Raw genomic sequence first — 20,963 nt, 5'->3', positions numbered from 1 at the left:
TGATCTTGTACATTATCTGATACATATTTAAGAGGCAAGCGTCTTTAAGACATATTTAAGAAGCAAAGAGATTTCTTGGGAATATTTGTAAAGGGATTTGATCCTAGGCTGAGACTGTATCTGCTTAGTTTAGCACAGAAAAGGGAACAGATTGGGAAAGAACTTCATGCAGGCTCTGCTTTGGTAACTATCAACATCCCTTGCTGGCACTTGTTTCTGGTAGATGCAGGATCTATTTGTAGAGAATCAGAAGTTAACTTCTTAGCGTCTGAGCTCCTGACACTCTCTCCTATGTTGTATTTAAATGGTGTTTAATTGAAATCATCAGCAGGATGTTCCAGATTGCAGTACCGGTTGAATGGATTCATTGGACTTACATGGTACATAACCTAGCTAGCTGGGTAGAGCCGGATTGTCCCTGTCCCCAGTGTAGATATGTGGGGGTAGGAAGATTAAGGCTCAAGAGGAAAAGATCATCTTTGTGCACTCCACACAAGGGGAAGATTCCCTTTGGAGCAAATCACCCCCAGGAAGGTGGAGGGGAAACACAGCTGTGGTTCTACTCTCTCTCGGGTTTGCCTCCTGAGTTGTCCTTGGGGCAGCAGGGATCTGTGGAGGCCTGTAGTAAGGGTAAATTACACAATCTAGCCCTTAATGCTCAATGTAACATTCATTCCTTTCCTTTCCTAGCCTTTGAAATATTACTGCACTTTGCTTTATCCTCTTTCCTGTTCTCACCTGTACTTCATTGGCTCTACTCACATGATGCTTTCAGGATCAGGCTAATAGTTTGCAAAATATGTTTGAGGACCTAATAAAGGTGCCAGTTGTAAAGCAAAACAAAACTGTATAGCAGCTTCGCTGTTAATGCCATGATAGAAGAGCTCTTTGGCATGATACTAAGAAATTAGCTTCCTATAAGAAATAAAACCACATGATATTAACATTACCAGCACTGAATTATGTATCCCTTACCTCTTGGAGCTGAAGTGAAATGTTAGCTGAGATTCAGATGCATAGTTCTATGTGTAAACTGGTGGGAATGTGTTGCAAAAATCTCAGAAAACCCTTAGAGGTTACAGTGGACGAGAAGCTGGATATGAGTCAACAATGTGCCCTTGTTGCCAAGAAGGCTAACGGCATTTTGGGCTGTATAAGTAGGGGCATTGCCAGCAGATCGAGGGACGTGATCATTCCCCTCTATTCGACATTGGTGAGGCCTCATCTGGAGCACTGTGTCCAGTTTTGGGCCCCACACTACAAGAAGGATGTGGAAAAATTGGAAAGAGTCCAGCGGAGGGCAGCAAAAATGATTAGGGGTCTGGAGCACATGACTTATGAGGAGAGGCTGAGGGAAATGGGATTGTTTAGTCTGCAGAAGAGAAGAATGAGGGGGGATTTGATAGCTTTTTTCAACTACCTGAAAGGGGGTTCCAGAGAGGATCTAGACTGTTCTCAGTGGTACCTGATGATAGGACGAGGAGTAATGGTCTCAAGTTGCAGTGGGGGAGGTTTAGGTTGGATATTAGGAAAAACTTTTTCACTAGGAGGGTGGTGAAGCATTGGAATGGGTTACCTAGGGAGGTGGTGGAATCTCCTTCCTTAGAGGTTTTTAAGGTCAGGCTTGACAAAGCCCTGGCTGGGATGATTTAGTTGGGAATTGGTCCTGCTTTGAGCAGGGGGTTGGACTAGATGACCTCCTGAGGTCCCGTCCAACCCTAATATTCTATGATAGCTGATAAAAGTACCCTCGATTGCATTATAACTGAAAACTGATATACCTAATACAAAGAAAATGAACAAGGAAGTGGATGTTCTGCTAGTTTCTCTTCCCATGTCTAGACATCTAAGGTTGAGTAACTAGGTCCACAGTAAATTCTTGCTGGGGTGTCACTTGGTTTGGGGGGTGGTGGGAGGGAGTATTCAGAGCCTATTGGTTGGAGATCATGGGTCAGGAGAAACCTAATAGGCAGGGCTGGGTTCAGCCCTGCATATTACATCGCACAAGGCCCCACAAAACTAGCGCCAGTTCTGGGGTACAGGATTTCCTCTGTTCCTGTCTGTATCTTCCAGCCTTTCTTCATGTTCATAAATAAATAAAACTACTTCATCAGTGAGAAAAATCACCGATTTATCACAAATATCTATTGGGATTCCCAGTTATCAGCTTCTTATCCCAGATAAACCATAAAATTCTCCCCATCCAGATCTGATGAGCCATTAATAAGTCCAGGTGACTGAAACTTTATTAGTAGTATTACAGTAATGCCGACAGGCCACCATGGCAGCTGGGGGAATGTTGGGCTAGGCATTGTTACAAGCACGTAGCAAGAGAGAGTCCTTGCCTTTAAGAGCTTATGGTTTAAACACACAAAGGATGGGACAGGAAATGGAAGTGAAGTGATGTGTTGCAGGTCGTACAGTAGCAGTGCCAAGAATAGAACACAGGTCTCTTGACTCCCAGTCCAGCACTGTATACACTGGCCCACACTGGTTCTGTCTCCAGACCCATGCAGACCATCTAGAAGAGGAGGAGAGGAGTTAAGAGAGCATTTTGTTTTGAATCCCTTTCCCCTTGCTGCACACTAAATTAAATTAATATGAATCTTACTAGCAGGACTTCACATTCATTCCTTGTGTAGTAAATGAAAAAGGGAGACCAGTCCATCACATATGCTTTTGAAATTCCTAATCTTTTTATATGTCTGCCAAAATCACATTATGAGCTGGGTATTTCAGGGTATCCAAAGGATAGATTATCACGTGTGGTCTGTTTCCACTGAGCTGCTCAGAATATACCCAGGAGCTGTGAGGATATGCACATACGTGTCTGGGGCCATAAGAATGCAATATTTAACAGAATAGCTTTTAGGCACAGCAACACCGACTTATGCACATAGTACAGTATAAGGAGAGAGACCAGTTTAGTGATTAAGAACAAAGCAGTCAAGGGGATCCCAGGGTCTAATCCTGACAGACCTATTGATAGACTGTATGACCTTGGCCAAGTTGCTTGACCTCCTTCTGCTTCAATCATTCCAGCTGGGAAATTGGATAAAAATGTGGAATTTCTCTCTAAACCAGATGTTGTGTTTGAGCTGAGCTTTTCTGGGTAAATAAACGGAGAAAAACAATCCTTTTTGTAGCTGACAGTAGACATCAATGGCATACATTAGAACCATGGTCAGACTAGCGTGCAGTGGAAGCCAGAAACTGCAAACAGCATCATGTCTGGAAAGAGTAAACAGAGATGATTACATTATTTAATAGCCTCTTATGGCCCTTCATCATTATTTGTGTTTTGTTATCAAGACATGACTCCAGCCCTACTCTATGAAAACAAGAATAATGTTTTTTTAAGATTTCCCAATGGAATAAACTAAAGAAGAAATTAAAGTAATTGCTTATTTTGTGTTTGTCTGAATCAGCAGGATTAAATGGCTAATGGAAGGTTTATGTTCACTGCCCCGATTCCTGATGTACGAATGCTGGGAAAGAATTCTCTTTGTTTAGGGGAGGGGAGGGGATAATACAGCCCAGTTTTGATCCAACCTACTCAGGGGCACTAGGGGCCAAAGCCGATGAAATACTGTGTTTTGTCTGTGCTGCTGGATAGCATAGCAGAGAACCCACATATGGAGACTCCACACCCCCCAACTTGGAACCAAAGGACAGGGCTGCTGTACAGTACCTCATCTCCCTTCCTCCCCCCTCCCACATGGTGACTACTCCTGAGAGATGTGGGAGGGAGTGCTGGTGGTGGAAAAGAGAGACTTGGGACCAGATTCTCTTCTCTCCTCTCACTAGTTTTATGAAAGTATAATTCCATTGACTTCATTGGAGCTACTCTTGGTTTGCACCAGTGCAAATGAAAGGAGAATCATGAGCGAGGAGTAGCAGATAAACATATCATGCACCCTTTGGATTTCCAACGTCGAAATCTGCCCAGAAGTTGCAGCTGATCAGACCAGCAGTATCTTCCCTTGCAACCTCACTCCAAGATGTAGCATAACAGCAAGGTTGCTATGAATGACATGCTGAAAAGAGGAAATAGGAGAGCAGATAGCTGTGCATCTGTTACTAGCTCCCAAGATCCGCATAGATGCAGGGACTGCTCCTTCCACACACAGCTGAGCATGCTTCCCAAATGGGAGAATTGGGAGGAATTTCCATGAGTAGAAACTTGGAAAACCAGTGAAGGGGTAGTAGGTGGCTCAGGATGTACTAACAGCAAGCGCCCATGAATGCTGTTAAGGCTGTTTGAGGTGTTGTGTGTTTGCGTGTGTGTGTGTATACTGTAAGACCCATTAGGCACTCTATGTGAAATCAAACTCATGACTGATGAAATACCCAAACGAAGGCCTCCCTCTTTCCCTCCCCTCGGGGGAAGTTTCAACCACAAAGGAGTCCCATGGCCTCCGACTGTGCACAAAGAAGCTGGCAAGTACAACCCATTGAAAGCTCATGACACCTCAACTTCCATGAGAGGGTGTGTCTACACCTTTCATGCAGTGCACAAAAATTCAGGAACCTTTCACATATTTGTTCTGCATGAGATACACTAATTCCTGGGGCATGAAGCGAAGGTAAAAGCACAGTGAAAAGAATAGTTGAAATCAGTGCACTATCAGCCTAAAAAGAAAAGAGAGATGGATTGACATAGCTGGAGCTGGTGACTTCAGGAGCTAATGTCTGGAAAGGCACATTTATCAGAGCCCTGGCAGATATTATAAAAGAGACTTGTGTTTTCCTTTCATGACTGTTTGTTGCAGGGATGTCGTCTCACTGCCTTGGAGAGCTCACCTTGTGTGCTAATGTCACAGTTATCATGATGAATTCTCAGCCCTCCTTCAGAGCTAGTTTTACAGATTTGTAGAGCAAGTGAAAGAATGAGCTTGTTTAACCCTTCTGCTGGACTGTTCACATGCTTAAGGTTAAGCAAGTGCTTAAGCGCTTGGTTAGATGAGGGCCTGGGTGCTCAGCAGGAACACGACCTATTTGCCTGGCAAATGTCAGCTTTGCATGCCAAGCTGATTCAGTGCTAGAGCAGTTCTGAAAAAAGTTGTATTCATTTTAATAATGAAGTAGGTTTTTTTCACTCTTCTTGTTCTCGAAAATGGTAGAACTGTTTTTTCCTCAGTAAAAACATGCTTTCAGGCAAACACTAACTTAGAACATTTCAGCCCCAAAGGTGACGCTTTCGTAAAGTTTTGAGCAGCTGAAGACAAATGGTTAGGACAGAAAGCACTATGCAACTTAAATTGCAGTAGCTGCTTTTTCTCCTGCTGTAATGTTTGCTTTACCTGTCTAAGGAAGAGATCTTAACAAGCACAGTGTTCCCATTGGTGCATTCACAAACCACTAACAAGTTGTTAACATGTTCAACATCCTGAAGAGAACAGGAGTACTTGTGGCACCTTAGAGACTAACTAATTTATTAGAGCATAAGCTTTCGTGGACTACAGCCCACTTCTTCGGATGCATATAGAATGGAACATATATCGAGGAGATATATATATATATATATATATATATATATATATATATATATATATACACACATACAGAGAGCATAAACAGGTGGGAGTTGTAGTGGTCTTTGGCAAAGAAAGATTGATGTGCAATTTTTGATATGATATGCTTCTGTTGGGATTTTTGGCATTTAGACCATGGAATCTGTATGGGGTGTATGACATCGATAATAATTACTTTCCTAGTTAGTGCGCTGACAAAGCTCTGAAGGGATGACAAATTATATCTGATATGATTCTGTCAGTCCAATTGCATGACCCACTTTTAGCAATGTTGCATTGTTGGAGCATGCAGGATCAGATGAACAATAATTATGTGCTTATGAATTGAAAATGAAAGCAAAGATGATGAATATAAATAGCAATTGCAGTGTATATTTATGTAGTTTATCGGCTAACACAACCTATACACACACTGTCATCTAGATTATCATTCTCAGTTCCTGAAATATACTAGCAGAGCCTTCAGCTCTTGTGACTCCCACTCGGCATCCAATTGTTGGTCAGAAAAGATGGGGGAGCCCAATAGAGTATGTAACACTGAGCATCTTGCAGAAGACTGCCAGAGGAATGATTACAATAGCATTAAGTGTCAGACTCTCAAGTCTCCCCACAGGGCTCCATCTTTTGTATTTTTTTAACTTCTTTTTGTTCCTGAGTTCACGCCCACGTGCTATGAGTGATGGGAAGTGAGTTTTGCAGCTACTTCTGTTTCCTCTGCAGAAGTCAGAAATTTGGTATGACCTTTGCTATTTAGCTCTTTATTTTTTGTGGCTCAAGCAGGAACTGCAACAGATTAGGAAATGTTGCATGCCATTCAAAAGAGACAGACAATGATTTTGTACTCCTTTTGGTGGAGAAAATAACAGAAGATTTCTGTACCATTAATATAGTTTCAGTGTTGGCCTGATTTCACAGAGTCTATAGTCTATATTCATTCAGCCAGGCTTCTACATCTCAAGAATTTAAGTAGTGTGTGTGTATGTATGTACATATATATGTACATACATACACATATATATATATATATATATATATATATATATGTGTGTGTGTGTATATAGATAGATATTTTTTTTTTACCCTGCAACTTGGCAGCCATTAACATCAGGAAATACAATACTCTGAGTGGATAGATGACTTGGCTTTGGCAAAATAAGCAGTATAAGAGTGACCAGAAAAGATTCTCCTTTTGATTTAGTCACTGATTTTAAGAGCTAAATGTTATTCTTATTAGTTATTTTTAGTGGTAGTTATTATTACCTTGTGGATAAGGGTGAAGGTGTGGATGTGGTATACCTAGACTTTAGTAAGGCATCTGATACGGTTTCGCATGATATTCTTATCGATAAACTAGGCAAATACAATTTAGATGGGGCTACTATAAGGTGGGTGCATAACTGGCTGGATAACCGTACTCAGAGAGTTGTTATTAATGGTTCCCAATCCTGCTGGAAAGGCATAACGAGTGGGGTACCGCAGGGGTCTGTTTTGGGACTGGCTCTGTTCAATATCTTCATCAACGACTTAGATATTGGCATAGAAAGTACGCTTATTAAGTTTGCAGATGATACCAAACTGGGCGGGATTGCAACTGCTTTGGAGGACAGGGTCATAATTCAAAATGATCTGGACAAATTGGAGAAATGGTCTGAGTTAAACAGGATGAAGTTTAACAAAGACAAATGCAAAGTGCTCCACTTAGGAAGAAAAAATCAGTTTCACACATACAGAATGGGAAGAGACTGTCTAGGAAGGAGTACGGCAGAAAGGGATCTAGGGGTTATAGTGGACCACAAGCTAAATATGAGTCAACAGTGTGATGCTGTTGCAAAAAAAGCAAACATGATTCTGGGATGTATTAACAGGTGTGTTGTGAGCAAGACACGAGAAGTCATTCTTCCACTCTACTCTGCTCTGGTTAGGCCTCAGCTGGAGTATTGTGTCCAGTTCTGGGCACCGCATTTTAAAAAAGATGTGGAGAAATTGGAAAGGGTCCAGAGAAGAGCAACAAGAATGATTAAAGGTCTTGAGAACATGACCTATGAAGGAAGGCTGAAAGAATTGGGTTTGTTTAGTTTGGAAAAGAGAAGACTGAGAGGGGACATGATAGCAGTTTTCAGGTATTTAAAAGGGTGTCATAAGGAGGAGGGAGAAAACTTGTTCACCTTAGCCTCTAAGGATAGAACAAGAAGCAATGGGTTTAAACTGCAGCAAGGGAGGTCTAGGTTGGACATTAGGAAAAAGTTCCTAACTGTCAGGGTGGTTAAACACTGGAATAAATTGCCTAGGGAGGTTGTGGAATCTCCATCTCTGGAGATATTTAAGAGTAGGTTAGATAAATGTCTACCAGGGATGGTCTAGACAGTATTTGGTCCTGCCATGCGGGCAGGGGACTGGACTCGATGACCTCTCGAGGTCCCTTCCAGTCCTAGAATCTATGAATCTATGAATTACTATCCCAGTAGATTGTTTGATGGATGATCTTGTGAAAAGGAGAACTTTAAGTAAGCCAATTTAGATTGATACGGAAGAGAATGAACTCCTCTATCCATATAACACGGCCACACATGTGGTGGCAGTGCAGCCTTTCACATGTCACCTCACCCAGGTGCCTCTGAAGTATGCATGAGAAGGTCTAGAAATGAGACTGGTGTTTAGTTTCCATGTCACTTAGTCATCACCTCTTTACCAATTAGCGCATTCCCTTCTAATATTTATCACCTTCCCTTATCATTCTTTTCTTTCCTTTATTTCCTTTTTTTTTTTTTAATTGCCCTTCCTCATTTGTTTCTCTGGGGGAGCATTTTAGAAGTGTGATGTTTTATTATACTTTTGTATATTGTATTTGGTTTTATTGTGTTGTGGAGAATGTGTGGGGATCACATTTTTAAAAGTCCATGTCCAGTGCATGCATGTGCAAGTTCTTCGTATGGGTGCACAAATCAGGGATACGTTTTCAATCTGCTCTGTTTTATGTGTCAGTATCCTTCTGGGACAAAAGTACTGAGCTGACTGCAATGCTTTCATTCTCCTGACACTTGCTGTGAGTTCCTATCATTGCATGTGAGTTCCAATGAGTCTAAAGAAACTCGGGACTCTGAGTTTGTTGTTGAAAGTGGCAGCATTGTTACTTGGAGCTAAGGTTACATTATGATTCCTTTTTGTAGGAATATAGACAGATTATATAGTTTTGGAGGACAATATGATTTCAAGTTCAGAATATCAACTATACATTTAAATATTTGGCCTGATATCCTTAAAAAGTATCTTTATATTTGAGATTGTTAACTGATGATGTGGACCTTTGACACTTAATATTCATATTTCTATAGGGCCACCATCAAAACACTAAAGAAACAAAGGACAGCAAACCACATTGATGGTTTATTTCTGTATACAGCTACACATGCACGCATCAGTGCATATCATAAATTCAAACTGAAGTCAATGACAACATGAAATAATTCATAGATTTAGGGAGAAAACAAATTACATCAGATGAAGATTTGAACAGTAACAAAGAAAGAAAGAGAGTTGTTATTTTTTAATTGGAGTTTCATTGAAGATAAAGCAGATCAGATACTAACTAGCCATAAAGCTAAGAGAATATATAGCCATTTCTAGAAAAGAAAGAATCACATTGATATACAGATACTTCATATTGTTAGGTTCATTCTAAACATTGATGTTGGCTGAAAATGTTCAGGTAAGACATCAGAGCAGATGCAAACACTGAAGTAACTACCTGACATTTCATCATTTCGCTGAATACTTCAACATTCTCTGGAACCCAAATGTATCAGCCAGATGCAACAGCTCTCAGTTATCAGGCAAGGCTCCTGGAAGTGGGAGAACCTCTTGGGGTGATCCAGTCTGTTTAAAAAAAATAGTTGGGACAACATTGTGGCTTAGTAACATCACTTTGCTACCTGGGGATGCTCATAATACAAATAATAATGTTTACATTACACTTTATGGTTGTGACTTTTAAAGCAGTTCAGGGGACTTAGCCATATTGATTTATCTAATTTAATACTGCTCTATTTGCAACATTAACATGTGTGGTAATCTAAATGCTGCAGGCAAATTACTTGACTAGCAGCACTGATGTAATGGTCAAGATCTGTGAAAGTCCATAGACTCTAAAGAGCCGTTATTTCCTTGATGGTTGTAAGGAACTTGCTGCCTGCCACTGTCAAGATTAAGGAGTAATTAGGATATAATTTACAGTAGGTGCCAGGAAAGTTTTATTTTACGCTTTTACCAGGAGGTAAGATATTACTGGCCCCAATGGTATTCCCTATTACAGGTACAGAGAATACCTACTCAAAACAGCAACGTCTTACCGACCAGAAAAAAGGTAAAAGAAAGATTTTTTTTTTTAAATTACAGCCAGCAGCATACCAGTCCTACTTATATATATTTGTTAACACAATTGCAATTTGTTGTTCCACCACCTCCTACATATTTTCTGTTGATTTCTCAGTATTCAGACTGTGTGCTTCTCAGTACAGAGATGATGCCTTCTGCTATGCATGTAACACTCAAAGCTTGCGGGTGCTACCAGATATTATAATAAATAATACTGGGAGTCAAATCATTGAAGAAAGACAGGAAGATTCTTAGTGGGGATAGAAAAATGGGTGTAGGTAGAATAAGAAGCAACTTGAACCTAAAATCACCTTTTATTTATGTTGAGGTTCATAGAAGTTCAGTTAACTTCAGGAAGCAGAAATGACAATATCCCTTGAGAAATGCTGCCCTTGCAGGATCTCCAGCCTGACCAGAATCTGGAAGGATAGGAGAGATCCTCCAGTTTCTTGTCAGGTCTCCAGTTTCAGTACAGAGACTTCAGAGATTTGGATAAAGTTCAAAGCTGCATCTTGATTTTGTAATGCTTTTCTGAGCCAAATTAAGGACCAGACTCTGACAAGCCTTTAAATATGCGTGCTGCGAGGGGTGGGAAGTGTGTGACAGATATTGCATCTTTCTGGACATTAAATATATGAATGGTTTATGTATAATTGTGTTCTACTCCATGTGGTGGGGGTACTACAGCTCCTTTGGGAATTTAGACAGTGGGAGGTGTCAAAGGAAGTGATTGCAACTAAACAGCTCTATAGTGGTATCAGCCTCTGGAGGGGTTTATACGTACTGGTTCAAGCTGGGCTCTCCAGAGACTAGAAGACAAAGAAAGGGCTTTTGATATAAAAGGATGAGCTTGAAGTGAAACAAGGCTTTCTTTCTGATCCAGCAAATGAACAGGACCTTCTGTCCAAGAGGGCCCCAACCATTGTGGAAGGATTGAAATTGGGCCTAGCTCGCCATTGACAGTGGCGAGCTAGGCCCAATAAGACTGAGGGGTAACCTCTGGTAAGCTTTTAGTATGCACATAGGGACTTATTGTTTTTTTTGTAAATATGTTTTGTCTGTAACGCTTTTATCTTAAGAATAAATGTGCTTGCTCAGAAGGAGCTGTGTGGTAACTTGTAACTGATGGCAATGCACTGTTCATAGTCCTCAGAGGGAAAAAAAACAATTCTGAGGTATTAGCCATTAGGCAGACTAGTTTCATGGAGATATCACTGTATAAGGCAGGAAGTTATGCAGCCTTAATACTCCCTGGTCAAAAGGTAGTGGGGCAAGGACCACTGCCCAGAGATTGGTGATGTCTGGAGACCTGAGTCTTGACTGGGCACTCCTGGAGTGGACCACAGAGATGTGAGGAGAGATACAGTTGCTGTTACCCTGAAGCTGTGACTGAGTGTGCAAGGCATGCACAAGTGTCTGTCACACTGTTGCAGTCACTGTTCCCTTTTGGGGTTGTGGGGGGGGCGACAATGCTATGCTCATCCCAACCTGGGGCAGTGACTAGATGTCACATTTTGGCCCGACCCTTTTCTGTCCCTTCTCAGGTTCACTTATCAGTAATGTTCAGCCTATTTTCCTGCAGTCAGGCAATAGTGAAAGAGGTTTGAGGAAAGGAAACCTTATGGCCATTTGGCACAATAAAGTGTTAGAGAAAGTGGTCGATATTCTAAAGAGTCTTTGAGAGGAATCTATACCTGCATTAAGTTAACTCAATAGAGTTGAATTTTCCAGCATTAAATTTAATGTCTGGCAAGGACGTTTTGTCTTGGCAGTTCCATCCACTGTGTCATGTGAGAGGCTGTCAGGAATCAACTAGAGTAGAGTGGTGGTTTAAGAGAAAATAAGGAAGAATTCCAGCTTTGTTAATGTTGTGGTTCTGTATTGTTAGCCACTGGAAATGTCTGCATGTCTTGGCAAAGGACTTCTCTCTTTTCCATCTTTTACTGCCAGACGGCGAAGACTTTCACTTCTTTGCTTAATGTGTGTACAGTGAAACCTGTCTTAAGTAATCATTGGAGAGATCAGCAAAATTCATTTGCTTAATAGAGATGGTCTTCTAATAAAGAAAAAAGCAGAATTGTGCTCAGTATGCTCAGTAAGGGGGAGGGGTGGTCTCTGAAGACAGGAAGTTGCCAATTAAGAGCGTTCTGTTGTTCAGGTTCCACTGTATTCTAAGTTGTGAAATGTCATAGACAAAAACAAGCAGGCTAATCCAACTGACATACTGTTTCATAAGGATGTGCTGTAGTGGTTCATATTCCCAAACGGCCATCAGAAGACAAGAACTCTCACATTTAGCATAGGAATACTGCACATGGGTTACAACTAGAAATATGGAATACTGCAGAGGTTTTGAAAGATGCCTAAAGACATTCAGGAGTTGAAAAGGGTTAGTTGGAAATTGGACGGAAAACATGGCACTGAGGACAAAGTCGCAGGCCTCAGACTATGTGCTGCATGATGACTGTAACAAATTATAGAAATGTTATTTTTACTGCAGTTTGAAGCTTTTTGAAAGAGGAATGCATGGCTAGCTGGTGCACCCACAACTCTGGAAGAGAGACATAGCTCAGCCATGGTGAGAATTAAGGAAAACTGTTAATTGCCTTGGATCAAACACATCATTTAAAAAAAAAAAAAAAAAAAAAAAAGGAATGACATGTAAAGAGAATCTATGATGGGAAAATATAGCATGACACGTATCCTCAGCAATGGCCAAGCAGTGGTGGTGGAAAAGTGTCTTTTGTGCTCTCCTGGGACATCTATATACTGATCTAATCCCCTAGTTTAATTTAGAGTAGTTTGACAGCTGACCTAAATTATACTGCTGCCATCGTCTTCAAGAAGCTGATACAGTAGCCTTGGCTTGCCAGAATGTAAGAAGCCCCAAGACCTGGCCCCATCTCCAGTACATACCCACCCTGGCAGAAGGGACAGAGATGTCTAGGAGCTGTTATACTGGCTCGACATCACTGGAGGATCCCAGTATTCTGGGATTGATCCTCCTGTGGTTAGCTCTGTAAGCTCTAAACCTGTTTTGTACCAGTAATGCCTATGAAGGGGACTGCAAGTTAATTGGCTGAAATAGCTTTTGGGGAGATGGCTATACAGTATATCAGGCAGATATAATGTGACCTGAGGAAATCATGGGACTGTATGCATCAGTGATACTTCCTATATGCCATGGTTACCAATGCCTTAGATTAATAATGCTTTTATAGAAACGCAGCCTGGATGTTACAGAAAGGTAATCTTTTAGCCTTTCTATATGTGACGCTGTAGAATTAGAACTAGATGGCCAAATTCTGTTCAGTTAGAATGATATAAATGCAGAGTAAGTCAGATGACACCAAACTGACACATTCCTTTTCGAAGCCAGCAGAATTACCCTGGATTCAGACTGTTGTTAAAGGGAGAGTACGCTTAAAAATCCCAACACAAAAAGGAGGATGTAGAAAGTTTTCTGAGAAATGTTGTAAATAGGGAAGAGAGAGGGATTTAAAAAAAAAAATAGAGTATTTTCAGAAGATATTTCCTCTTTAACCGTTTTTTAGACTACATTCTCTGGTAATAAATATTCTTTTATTCAGATATTTTATACATCAGTGGGGAGGAAATATTAAAAGCAGAAATTTCTTGTATTATATCTTACATGTCAAAAACATAATTTGAACAATTATATAACAAAGGTGTCTATAGCTGTCTGTCTATAGATGTAACATTTTCAGAGCTTTTCTTCCTCTTATTGGCCGTTGAGAAAGATGAACTGTTATTCAGATACAAAAAGTGGAGTTTGTTTGACATCAGATGTCTGAAAATGATGATCTAAGTAACTGTTCTTAAAAATGGGAGTTGTCGTGGATAGCAAAGAAGATTCTTGTCTTGAGAATAAACTTTTTTTTTTTGGTTTATTCAGGTTGCAAATGCATATGTAACAGCATCTGTGTCCATACAAGCAGAACTCAGTCAGAGGCAATGCGTAGTGTGTGTGTGGTTTACGCAGGGTCACGTGCCCCTCCCCCCGATTTCTGCCAGGGTTTATATGCCCTGCCCTGAACCCTGCTGCAGACCATCAAAACCTTTAAATTGTGCCCCCGCCCCCCAATTGTCTCTGAACTCAGTCATTTTGGCTTTCGACCAGTGAAGAGTTTGGCAGGGGAGGGGGCTGGTAAAACAAAACTGGTTTTTTTGGAGGCAAAGATAGATGGTTAGCTGTAATAATTTCTCTACAACTTCCTCTTTCAATCTGCTATAAAGACAAGGTGCTAAGCTTTTATTTATGGCTTAATGAGATACTGTCTTCCCAATAGCGGAATACTACTCACAGGAAGCAATGAGTTATTGCTGGTTTTCTTTTCCTTTCTGTTCAGTTACTGTGGATACAGCATGTGTTAAGTTTTAGACACACTTCCCTCTTGAACAGTCTTCAGTTGGGTTCCTGAAGCTGCTGAAGCAAAAAGGTTAAAGGAGCACAGTTTTTAAAGAGCGATTTGTTTGCTGCTTGAGTTCCCATTGATACAATGAGCTTTCGAGGGAAAGTTTTCAAAAGGGAGCCCAGTGAACTATGGAGGAAGAGAAGGACTGTTAGGCGAGTAAATCAAGGGGAAATTCACAGATTAAGTTGCGTATGTATATTTATTTATTTTTCTTTTGTCTACTGCTTTTCAAGACTGGTTAAAAATAACAGGGCAAATCCTCATCAGCAGCCTACTCCTGGGTGGTAAGGGGCGTGGGATTTGGTCCTTGGTATCTCTATATGAAAAAGAATCAAGGAATGATTGAATGAAATGAAAGCATTGAGACCTCAGTGTGTATGATGGAACCTATGATATAGCAGAAGAACTTGTATAAAGCAAGTGCTGATACTTTTACTCATGCAGAATTATACTTTGTAACACACTGAAGCCAATGGTGCTACTTGTAAAGTGCTGCTCTTTGTGAGTAAGGGTATCACAGGCGAATTTTCAGAAGATCTCAGCTCCCATTTGGGTACTGAAATAAATGGCCAGGTTTTCAAAGTATCACAACAAGGGCTACTGAGTGCGGCTGAGCACTTCTTTAGGCTGAGGTCCTTTGAAATTCTAGCCCTGTGAGTCTGTTCCTGTTAGTGGCAAAACTCAGTGGTACAGGATCAGGTTGTATGTGCCTGAAAACTAAAACATCTTAAGAGCCTTAAAATGACAGCACTATCTTTGTGGCACATGAAAAAAACTTGTGTTTTTTTGGAAAAATTTGAAAACTGTGTTTTTGAGAGGGGAAAAAAAGAAAACCAATATTCTTTTACAGTAGTGTGGACAAGTGGAGAGGGCTCTGGACAAAAAGACCTGGATAGAAATCCTGCCCCATTGAAGTCAATGGGAGTTTTGCCATGGACTGCAATCAGGCAAGGATTTCACCTCTGAGATTTACTACTGGCCCTGCCATTAATTCACTGTGGGACATTGGGCGAGTCACTTAACAACTCTACGTGTAAGTTTCCCATGGTGTCAATGTTTACCGGCCTTTGTAAAGTGCTTTGAGCTTACAGCATTACTTTTAGAGATAATGGGTCCTTTTCCTCACATAGGTATTATGAAAATTTGTGGAAGACCTGGGTTAATATGTTATATCAGTGGTTCTCAAACTTTTGTACTGGTGACCCCTTTCACATAGCAAGCCTCTTAGCGTGACCTCCTTTATAAATTAAAAACACTTTTAAATATATTTAACACCATTACAAATGCTGGAGGTAAAGTGGGGTTGGGTGGAGGCTGACAGCTTGCGACTCCCCATATAATAACCTCGCAACCGCCTGAGGGATCCTGACCCCAGTTTGAGAACCCCTGTGTTATATCATGTATTTTTTTCATATATTAGTGGAGACTCCTTTTTCTGGTGATTGTAAGAAAATTAATACACTTGAAAGAGAAGTTATTTTAACTAGCCCTCTTCAAGAGGAAAAAATCCCAAACCTTTGATACATTAAAATTTGGTCAGCCAGGTTGACTTGAGACTTAGGTTCACAGTTCCCCGAGATAAGTGTTTTGTTTCTGCTTGCTGAGATATCTTTCAGTCTGCCATGTAAGAGATATTTATGACATGGAAATGAATCGGCAAAAATAACTTTAAAATGAAGTTCTTGTTGGTCTAGCTCATTGTCAGGCAATTGAAGACACCATGGGCCAGACTTCCAAATGAACTCAAAAATTGCAGGCAAATTTTCAGAAGATCTCAGCTCCCATTTGGGTACTGAAATAAATGGCCAGGTTTTCAAAGTATCACAACAAGGGCTACTGAGTGCGGCTGAGCACTTCTTTAGGCTGAGGTCCTTTGAAATTCTAGCCCTGTGAGTCTGTTCCTGTTAGTGGCAAAACTCAGTGGTACAGGATCAGGTTGTATGTGCCTGAAAACTAAAACATCTTAAGAGCCTTAAAATGACAGCACTATCTTTGTGGCACATGAAAAAAACTTGTGTTTTTTTGGAAAAATTTGAAAACTGAAGCATTTAGATGTACTATTCCTTTTAGCCTTTACTAATGGTAATTATTCTCTCTTGTTTTGTTCTGACAGCATATAAAGGGAAATCTTCATTCCTTTTGTCAACTTTTTATAGTCAATCTGCATTTCTCATAGCTTATAGATCTCAACATTTAAGCTTCATAATACTTTGTCGCTTTATAATAACAGCCTAGTCTTGGTCCCATTGAAGTCAATAAGACTTTGATGGATTCGGGACATTGTTGCATGATTTATCACATAAAATCCTAGGCTAAGAGGACTTTTGGCCTCATCCTGCAAATCCTAATGTATGTGAATAATGACCACTAATGCAGCATCAGGCCTAAAGGAAAATAGGATCACAAGCTTGCTAGTGATAAACTACAGTATAATAGAAGTAGTGAAAGTAAACACATTGTTTTTAAATGGATGTAAGTACATTTGCTAATACTTGTTCGCACTTGGGGCTAGAGCGTCAGCTAGTGTAAACTGTCCTAATTATTTTGATTTTGAATGGTGCCACACTGATGTACAGCAACTGAAGTTCTGGCCCTTAAAAGTCTAAATAGTGATTTCTAGAAGATGATAAAAACAGTATCCTTTGAATTGTGCATCTAGCCATTCTGAAGGAAAAGGGACTTAGAGTACTAAAGGGTTATCCGGAAGCAGAAACCAATGCTATGTACTATCAAACATTCAGACATTCTTATTACATTTTCCTTTAGGTGACTGGCTGTTGTAATTTCTGTGTTCATTTAAGTGGGATTTTTTAACAAAGCCTGGCATTTGCTCTGAACTGTGTTCTTTTTAACTTCAAGTTACACTAAGATGGAACTACTGTCACATATTATTCTGCTAGTGTATTTCTCCATAGTTTGTTTAGCCCCTAGGCGAGTAGCAAAACATGGGTTCCCTCAGATTTACTTCTGCTGTTTGCAGCTGGTCTTTCCACCCAGTATTTCATAACTGGAGCGCACAGATTCTTGTGCCAAGGGCATTTTTGCTGTCAATCAGTAGTTGCTCTTTGCAGAGTAGCTGCAGATATCCTCAGTGTGTCAAGATGCTATGGATCCAAGTAGTGAAGGCAGTGAGCACAGCACCTCACAGGAAGCAATTAGGGGTATACAGGCTCTGTGTTTGCTGTAACGGGTTGTCTAATATCTGCCAGAAACTATTTTGTAAATACTTTAATTATCTCTGAATGATTTAGAATGTCGGTAGATTTTGGATAAGTTCACTATAGTTGGCCTGGTTCTGTTCCCGTTTACAGTGGTGTAACTATATTAATTTCACTGGAGATGCTCCTGATGAACATCAGCGTGAGGGCAGAAACAAGCCCAGTATATCTGTCTGGGCTGTTAAGACATCTGTATAGCCAGTGATCACTTTTACAAATGAATCCTTGATAGAATGCAGAAAAACATACTAAAATATAATTATTTATTGAGATATATCTACTTTTCATGCAGTATAATTGACTATATTGTAACTGACTGCAGAATAGATAGAAGAAAGAAGAGAGAACTCCGTTGTATGACAATGACATATTATTAAATACAGCATAGAAATCAAGCGGAACAATCTCTAAAGAATATTTGCAAAATATTTAGAGTGGATGTAAGAATTTGTGCTATGTGTATTTTTGCTTATGATTACAGAGATTTATAAGATGGCACAGTATTTGAAAGGAGTGTTTAGCAGTAGTTTTATAATGTCCCAGATCAAAACTAAAGGAGAATTTAAAACCTACCCATGCCAAAACATATTCTGTGGCCACAAATTGTGATTTTTATCATGAAACTCATGATATTTGGTGTTTTGATTAAAGCTTCAACCTGTAAACTCATTTGATGTTGTAAGACTTGCAGCTTTCATCTAAGAAAAGAAAAATATAAAAAAAGAAGTTTCTAGTCCTCCTGGACATACACTGGAAACCGTAGTCCAAGTGTACCGTAAGGCTCAAAAATAAAAAGAATCCATTAAAAAAAATCTCATGATTTTAGAGGCCTCATTCTTGATGTTGGAATATTTCAGATTTGCAGTGTTGAACACATTCACAGACATGCCATCTCTTAGTCCAAATGCTATGTATTACAATTTGTAGTGCGCACGCCACTTCCTTTCTCAGTGGAGGAGGTGTGCTAGATTGGACTGGCAGAGGAACGACCACTCCTGGCGTCCTGGTTGGAGTGAGTCATGTTCTCCTGCACCAGAGCCCTCACTCCCTTTTCTCCTTGCCCAGAATACAGGTGGAAAATATCCATAGATGGAGCTGGGGAGAGGTAGACTGGAGCAGACTCCACTGCCCCAAAATACCCATTGGCCAATTCCAGGGGAGGTAGAGAGCCATTTGGCATTTGTGGGCCCATAGCCATTCTGCTGGTGCAAGTTGCCCTTCCTGCTTTGCCCTATGGGGCTTAGTTGTCAGAGCTGGGTAAAATAATATAATAAAATAGGAAGGGATCCTTATTTAAGTAAATATTTTAGCAACTTGTGCTGGTGTCCAGTGCAGATCAAAAGGCCAGCTTCTGGGGTGAATTTGATCACAGTCCCAAGAGGGACGGATGGACCCTGTTAGCCTGTGGGGTGAGAGGAGGTCTTAAGTCTTCAAAAACTGAGGTCTTCCTCTTCTTTACCCTCATTTCCCCATACAGTGGGAGGGTGGCAGGGTGAAGCTGAATCAGAGTTGGGATTTGGGTAAGGGAGTTAACTCCCATTCCTTGGCTGTATGACATCAGACTGTTCAATCCCATGCTGGACCCAATTAATGCCTGGTGGCCAACATGTATCCTTAATATTAAAAATAAACTACATTTGTGGAATGCTGCTTTAAATCCATTTAGATGTGTATGTCGTACTTCTCTTGTGTGTCCTGATCAAATGCAAATAACACTGCTCTACAGCCAAAATGCTTCTGAAATAAATGTAGTCAAACTTTACTAATTCCGGGTCACTGAGAACGAAAATGATGCTTAAAATTGTTGATTGGCTCTAGTTTTCAAGATATGCTATTGGGTCAGTATATACGACCCTTGGCTTGGGAATGGTGGGGGATAAGTAAGTTATAAAGGGAAGGGATCTCAATTTAAACCAGAAATGACTAAAATACATCTTTGACTGGATCTATGAATAAATCTATGACTGGGTTTGGACAGTACTTGCTTTTTAGGCAAAACAATGAATGATGCAATCTGAAGCTGGTATTGCATCATACATGATATGAATTGCATCATTTTATTCCTAGAAGTCATGGATGATGCAATCATAACAAAGCTTACATCACTCTGCTGAACAAATTGCCCTATATCAGCTCTAGAAATCATACAGTGTCGTGCTCTCTTATTTGTCAGTGCTTGATTTTGCAAAGGGACACATTTCTGTTTAGCCAAAGTGAGCAGAGATGCCTCGTACTTGTGTGAACAGTGCAGATAACTTCTGCTATGTGTGTGGTGAAGTGACTTTTACATCACAAAAGTGCAGTATAACCACTATGATTAAGAAAGCCTATCACCTTTATTTTGGCTGCAAAATTGGAGATCAGGACAAGAGGTGGGCCCCACACATATGCTGCAACACTTGTGCAACGAATCTTCACCAGTGGTTGAACAGGAAAAGGAAATCTATGCCTTTTGTAGTGCCAATGATTTGGAGACAGCCAACAGATCATACCAGCAATTGTTACTTCTGCATGGTGCCTCAGGTTGGGAAAGGTGTGTCAAAGAAGAAAAAGTGGACTGTGCGTTATCCAAACATTCCATCAGCTATACGCCCAGTACCCCACGGAGAAGGACTGCTGGTTCCTGATGCACCAGAATCATTCTCACTTGAGTCAGACGAGGAAGAGGAAGAGGATGAAACTTCTGGTCCTGAACCATCAATGTCATAGGACCCACATTTTCTCCCATCCTCCTCCTCTGAACCACACCTCAGAACACAAGGTGAACTGAATGACCTTGTCAGGGATTTGGAACTACCCAAGAGTAAGGCAGAGCTGTTGGGCTCCAGACTACAGCAGTGGAATCTCCTGGCAGATGACGTTAGGGTTTCCATGTTCCGTGACAATCAAAAGGATCTTGTCCCATTCTTCTTCATGGAAGGTGATCTTGTAGCCTGCAACAACATCGATGATGAGATGGCAGCCCTCAACATCGTTCACGATCCAGATGAGTGGAGACTGTTCATTGATTCATCGAAGACAAGTCTTAAAGCTGTTTTACTGCATAATGGCAATGTTTTGCCATCAATTCCAGTTGGTCATGCAGTCCATATGAAGGAAACCCATGACAACATGAAACAACTTTTGAGGTACATTAACTATGACCAACATCAGTGGCAGCTTTGTGGCGATTTGAAGGTTGTTGCTCTCTTGCTTGGTCTGCAGACTGGATACACAAAGTACTGCTGTTTTCTCTGCGAATGGGATAGTCGTGCAAGAAATTCCCACTACATCAAGAAAGATTGGCCACTCCGACAGTCATTGGAGGCTGGGAGGAAAAGTGTTCAGCATCCACCACATGTTGTATCAAGGAAGATTTTGTTACCACCCTTACACATCAAGCTGGGTCTGATGAAGAACTTTGT

The 20,963-nt window shown here is 40.6% G+C and overlaps 1 protein-coding gene across 9 annotated transcripts in view; it reads left to right on the top strand.

The window, feature by feature from the left end:
* Positions 1 to 20,963, top strand: part of DOCK10 (dedicator of cytokinesis 10) — a 228,050-nt gene that overhangs the window by 49,296 nt on the left and 157,791 nt on the right. For 2 of the 9 annotated variants that reach the window (XM_054040401.1, XM_054040398.1), the window contains exon 1: positions 14,359 to 14,530. The exons of the other annotated variants lie outside the window; for them this stretch is intronic. In XM_054040401.1, coding sequence (XP_053896376.1) covers positions 14,426 to 14,530 — 105 coding nt within the window. In that variant the 5' untranslated portion in view covers positions 14,359 to 14,425. Of the gene's footprint in view, positions 1 to 14,358; positions 14,531 to 20,963 lie in introns of those variants that run through there. 9 annotated transcript variants of the gene reach the window in all.

Source organism: Malaclemys terrapin, chromosome 9 (assembly GCF_027887155.1).
Source record: "Malaclemys terrapin pileata isolate rMalTer1 chromosome 9, rMalTer1.hap1, whole genome shotgun sequence".
Lineage (NCBI taxonomy): Eukaryota > Metazoa > Chordata > Testudines > Emydidae > Malaclemys > Malaclemys terrapin.
This window is presented reverse-complemented; position numbering and strand designations above follow the sequence as displayed.